Consider the following 6,871-nt stretch of genomic DNA (forward strand, 5'->3'; position numbering starts at 1 on the left):
TCCAAACACACAGTGGCTAAACTCTGGTGTCCAAACACACATAGTGGCTAAACTCTGGTGTCCAAACACACAGTGCACCCTAGATCTGATATCTGAGGACCAACTAGGGTCCCCCAGCCACATCCTAATTCACACAGGCACAAATGATCTCAGAGCACTGCAGTAAAGGGTGGACAAAGCACTCAAGGGAGTGATTGAAAAAGCTTCTTTCACTTTCCCCAAAGCACGAGTGGTTATCTCCACCCTGCCATCATACAGCGGGTAAAGGCAAGCATTATCTGGGACGGTGCCTAGAAACCAAGTGTTTACCTGGCCCACCACGCCACCCTGGACACAAACAGCCTTTATGACCAGGTGCACCTATATAAAGCAACAGTACCTACATTTGCAAGGACCCTGAAAGACATCACCCTCGACCGCAAACCCAGCACCTCACAGGAGTAACAGAGCCACGGACACCCCACCCAGACCAAGCAAGACAACCTCCTAGACCTCCTGACCACCTAGCCTACACCCAGAGGACCTACACCTAGAGGACCCATGCTGAGAGGACCTACACCCAGAGGACCTACACCTAGAGAATCTACACCTAGAGGACCCATGCTGAGAGGACCTACACCTAGAGGACCCACGATGAGAGGACCTACACCTAGAGGACCCACGATGAGAGGACCTACACCCAGAGGACCTACACCTAGAGGACCCACGATGAGAGGACCTACACCTAGAGGACCTACACCCAGAGGACCCATGCTGAGAGGACCTACACCTAGAGAACCTACACCTAGAGGACCCACGATGAGAGGACCTACACTTAGAGGACCCATGCTGAGAGGACCTACACCTAGAGAACCTACACCCAGAGGACCTACACCTAGAGGAACCACGATGAGAGGACCTACACCTAGAGAACCTACACCTAGAGGAACCACGATGAGAGGACCTACACCTAGAGAACCTACACCCAGAGGACCTACACCCAGAGGACCTACACCCAGAGGACCTACACCTAGAGGAACCACGATGAGAGGACCTACACCTAGAGAACCTACACCTAGAGGAACCACGATGAGAGGACCTACACCTAGAGAACCTACACCCAGAGGACCTACACCTAGAGAACCCACGATGAGAGGACCTACACCTAGAGAACCTACACCTAGAGGAACCACGATGAGAGGACCTTCCCCTCGAGGACCTACACCTAGAGAACCTACACCCAGAGGACCTACACCTAGAGGAACCACGATGAGAGGACCTTCCCCTCGAGGACCTACACCTAGAGGACCCACGATGAGAGGACCTACACCTAGAGAACCTACACCTAGAGGAACCACGATGAGAGGACCTACACCTAGAGAACCTACACCCAGAGGACCTACACCTAGAGAACCCATGCTGAGAGGACCTTCCCCTCGAGGACCTACACCTAGAGGACCCACGATGAGAGGACCTACACCTAGAGAACCTACACCCAGAGGACCCACGATGAGAGGACCTACACCTAGAGGACCCAGGATGAGAGGACCTACACCTAGAGGACCTACACCTAGAGGACCTACAGCTAGAGAACCTACACCTAGAGGACCCAGGATGAGAGGACCTACACCTAGAGAACCTACACCCAGAGGACCTACACCTAGAGGACCCACGATGAGAGGACCTACACCTAGAGAACCCATGCTGAGAGGACCTACACCTAGAGAACCTACACCCAGAGGACCTACACCTAGAGGACCCACGATGAGAGGACCTACACCTAGAGGACCTACATCTAGAGAATCTACACCGAGAGGACCAATGCTGAGAGAACCTAGGTCTGTTATAATAGAGACAGTAGACCTTGTTCCAGACTATGTCCTGGTCTGTTATAATAGAGACAGTAGACCTTGTTCCAGACTATGTCCTGGTCTGTTATAATAGAGACAGTAGACCTTGTTCCAGACTATGTCCTGGTCTGTTATAATAGAGACAGTAGACCTTGTTCCAGACTATGTCCTGGTCTGTTATAATAGAGACAGTAGACCTTGTTCCAGACTATGTCCTGGTCTGTTATAATAGAGACAGTAGACCTTGTTCCAGACTATGTCCTGGTCTGTTATAATACAAGAGACAACAGTTCCCACCATTCTACACACATAAGCCCAGTAGATTTGGATAATTATTCATAGTGTTGCTAAAATATATTGTTAATTTTTGTAAAACTTCATATGCTTTGGTATCCATGACAACAACCATTCATAGTATTTATTGAATTCAATTGAGAGGGAGAGAGACAGAAAGAGAGGGAGATATGATGAGGAGAGAGAGAGAAGAGAGAGAGAGAGAGAGATGGTGAAGGAGAGAGAGAGAAGAAAGACAGAGAGAGATATGATGAGGAGAGAGAGAGAAGAAAGACAGAGAGAGATATGATGAGGAGAGAGAGAGAAGAAAGAGAGAGAGATATGGTGAAGGAGAGAGAGAGAAGAAAGAGAGAGATATGATGAGGAGAGAGAGAGAAGAAAGACAGAGAGATATGATGAGGAGAGAGAGAGAAGAAAGAGAGAGAGATATGGTGAAGGAGAGAGAGAGAAGAAAGACAGACAGAGAGAGATATGATGAGGAGAGAGAGAGAAGAAAGAGAGAGAGATATGATGAGGAGAGAGAGAGAAGAAAGACAGAGAGAGATATGATGAGGAGAGAGAGAGAAAGAAAGAGAGAGAGATGATGAGGAGAGAGAGAGAAGAAAGACAGAGAGAGATATGATGAGGAGAGAGAGAGAAGAAAGAGAGAGAGATATGGTGAAGGAGAGAGAGAGAAGAAAGACAGAGAGAGAGAGATATGGTGAAGGAGAAAGAGAGGGAGAGAGATATGATGAGGAGAGAGAGAGAACCAGAGGGAAGAGACACTGAGGAGGGCGCACCCGGCCTCACCCTACTAGAATCTGAAGTCAAATGTCTACTGTTTGCTGATGATCTGGTGCTTCTGTCCCCACCAAGGAGGGCCTACAGCAGCACCTAGATCTTATGCACAGATTCTGTCAGACCTGGGCCCTGACACTAAAGCCAAGTAAGACCAAAATAATGGTGATCCAAAAAAAGGTCCAGTTGCCAGGACCACAAATACAAATTCCATCTAGACACCGTTGCCCTAGAGCACACAACAAACTATACATACCTCAGCCTAAACATCTGAGCCACAGGTAACTTCCACAAAGCTGTGAACGATCTGAGAGACAAGGGGAAAAAGGGCCTTCTATGCCATCGAAAATAACATAAATTCAACATACCAATTAGGATCTGGCAATAAATACTTGAATCAGTTATTGCCCTTTATGGTTGTGAGGTCTGGGGTCCGCTCACCAACCAAGAATTCATAAAATGGGACAAACACCAAATTGTCTGTAGAATTCTGCAAAAATATCTTCAGTGTATCTTCAGTGTAGTTCTGCAGAGCAGAATTACTCGCCAATGATCAAAATACAGAAAATAGTTGTTCAATTCTACATCCACCTACAGGGAGGTGATTCCCAAACCTTCCAAAACAAAGCCATCACCAACACAGAGATGGACCTGGAGAAGAGTCCCCTAAGCAAGTTGGTGTTGGGGCCCCAGGACAGAAACACAATTAGACACAACCAAATCTTGAAAAAACAAAAAGATAATTACTTGATATTTTGGAAAGAATTGACAAAACAAATGAGCAAACTAGAATGCTATTTGGCCCTAAACAGAGAGTACACAGCGGCAGAATACCTGACCACTGTGACTGACCCAAAATTAAGGAAAGCTTTGACTATGTCCAGACTCAGTGAGCATAGCCTTGCTATTGAGAAAGACCACCAGAGAAGGCTCTCAAGAGAAGGCAGGCTATGTGCTCACTGCCCACAAAATGAAGTGGAAACTGAGCTGCACTTCCTAACCTCCTGCCAAATGTATGACCATATTAGAGAGACATATTTCCCTCAGGTTACACAGACCCACAAAGAATTTGAAAATGTATCCAATTTTGATAAACTCCCATATCTACTAGGTGAAATACCACAGTGTGCCATCAAAGCAGCAAGATGTGACCTGTTGCCACGAGAAAAGGGCAACCAGTGAAGAACAAACACCAATGTAAATACAACCCATATTTCTATTTATTTATTTTCCCTTTTGTACATCGTTAAAACACTGTATATAGACATAATGACTTTTGAAATGTCTTTATTCTTTTGGAACTTCTGTGAGTGTAATGTTTACTGTTCATTTTATATTGTTAATTTCAGTTGTGTTTATTTATTTCAATTGCTTTGGCAATGTAAACATATATTTCCCATGCCAATAAAGGCCGTAAATTGAGACAGAGACAGAGACAGAGAGACAGAGAGACAGAGAGACAGAGAGAAGAGATGGTAAGGGGGAGAGAGAGCCAGAGAGAGAGAGGGAGAGGCAGTGAGGAAAGAGAGAGAGCGAGAGAGAGAGAGAGAGAGAGAGAGATGGTGATGGGGGAGAGAGAGCCAGAGAGAGAGGGAGAGACACTGAGAAAGGAGAGAGAGCGAGAGAGAGAGCGAGGGAGAGAGAGCACTTATGCCAAAGTCACAGGGAATTCTGGGAAGCGAGATGTGCACTCCTCGGGAAGACCTTTAATCACGCTGAGATTCCTCCTGTACCCACCTCACACACACACACACACACACACACACACACACACACACACACACACACACACACACACACACACACACACACACACACACACACACACACACACACCTATCTCTCACTTACGAGCGGCAGAGACTCACCTTTGTTCATGCGGTTAACATCTTCCGCAGATTGGGGGCTGCGAGGGTCACAATGCAAGCAGAGTCAGAGAATAAGTTGTCCACTATAGCAACCACTATTGTACCCAATACAGCACCCACTATAGTACCCACTATAGTACCCAATACAGCACCCACTATAGTACCCACTATAGTACCCAATACAGCACCCACTATAGTACCCACTATAGTACCCACTATAGTACCCAATATAGCACCCACTATAGTACCCAATACAGCACCCACTATAGTACCCACTATAGTACCCAATACAGCACCCACTATAGTACCCAATATAGCACCCACTATAGTACCCACTATAGTACCCACTATAGCACCCACTATAGTACCCACTATAGTACCCACTATAGCACCCACTATAGTACCCAATACAGCACCCACTATAGTACCCACTATAGTACCCAATACAGCACCCACTATAGTACCCACTATAGTACCCAATACAGCACCCACTATAGTACCCACTATAGCACCCACTATAGTACCCAATACAGCACCCACTATAGTACCCACTATAGTACCCAATACAGCACCCACTATAGTACCCACTATAGTACCCAATATAGCACCCACTATAGTACCCAATATAGCACCCACTATAGTACCCAATATAGCACCCACTATAGTACCCACTATAGTACCCACTATAGTACCCAATATAGCACCCACTATAGTACCCAATATAGCACCCACTATAGTACCCACTATAGCACCCAGTATAGCACCCACTATAGCACCCACTATAGCGCCTACTATAGCACCCACTATAGCTCCCACTATAGCACCCACTATAGCACCCACTATAGCACCCACTATAGCGCCCACTATAGCGCCCACTATAGCGCCCACTATAGCGTCCACTATAGCACCCACTATAGCGTCCACTATAGCATCCACTGTAGCATCCACTATAGCACCCACTATAGCACCCACTATAGCACCCACTATAGCACCCACTATAGCACCCACTATAGTACCCACTATAGTACCCACTATAGCACCCACTATAGTACCCACTATAGCACCCACTATAGTACCCACTATAGCACCCACTATAGCACCCACTATAGTACCCACTATAGCACCCACTATAGTACCCACTATAGCGCCCACTATAGTACCCAATATAGCACCCACTATAGCGCCCACTATAGTACCCACTATAGCGCCCACTATAGCGTCCACTATAGCGCCCACTATAGCACCCACTATAGTACCCACTATAGCACCCACTATAGCACCCACTATAGCACCCACTATAGCGCCCACTATAGCGCCCACTATAGTACCCAATATAGCGCCCACTATAGTACCCACTATAGTACCCACTATAGTACCCAATATAGCGCCCACTATAGTACCCACTATAGTACCCACTATAGCACCCACTATAGCACCCAATATAGCGCCCACTATAGTACCCACTATAGCACCCACTATAGCACCCACTATAGCACCCACTATAGCGCCCACTATAGTACCCACTATAGTACCCACTATAGTACCCACTATAGTACCCACTATAGTACCCACTATAGCACCCACTATAGCACCCACTATAGTACCCACTATAGTACCCACTATAGCACCCACAATAGCGTCCACTATAGCACCCACTATAGCACCCACTATAGTAGTGTAGTTAAACATGCTATTCAAAGCTATACATTACAACCTACAATGAATGACCCCCACTATCAGCAAAACCAGGCTAAACGTAGCAAGGCTAACTAGCGTTAGCGTTAGCCACCTAGCCATCTCACTGATGTTTTCCACAATAAATTGGAATTTGTATTACATCATACATTTAGCAAATTCGTAATGCATTGTACGAATTGTAATTTTGTATCATATTGAAAGAATTGTAATAGGTAACATGTCATACGAATTGTAATTGGTAACATAGTGTAACATACGAATTGTAATTGGTAACAAAAATAAGATCTTAAATATGTGTCCAAAATACACTACAATATTTACTGAGCTTTCTTATATATACTATATATAGGACAGATACTTCAACTTGTCTTTTTTACACCTAGAATTCAAAATCAAAAAGCTCTC

General features: G+C 45.7%; 1 protein-coding gene across 1 annotated transcript in view; it reads right to left on the reverse strand.

The window, feature by feature from the left end:
- Window positions 1-503: 503 nt before the first annotated feature.
- LOC127911911 (spidroin-2-like) overlaps window positions 504-6,871 on the reverse strand; it is a 35,586-nt gene continuing 29,218 nt past the window's right edge. The window contains exons 2-3 of the mRNA XM_052479960.1: window positions 4,769-4,806; window positions 504-1,819 (exon numbers count right to left, since the gene is read on the reverse strand). Coding sequence (XP_052335920.1) covers window positions 504-1,819; window positions 4,769-4,806 — 1,354 coding nt within the window. The remainder of the gene's footprint in view (window positions 1,820-4,768; window positions 4,807-6,871) is intronic.

Source organism: Oncorhynchus keta, chromosome 25 (assembly GCF_023373465.1).
Source record: "Oncorhynchus keta strain PuntledgeMale-10-30-2019 chromosome 25, Oket_V2, whole genome shotgun sequence".
Lineage (NCBI taxonomy): Eukaryota > Metazoa > Chordata > Actinopteri > Salmoniformes > Salmonidae > Oncorhynchus > Oncorhynchus keta.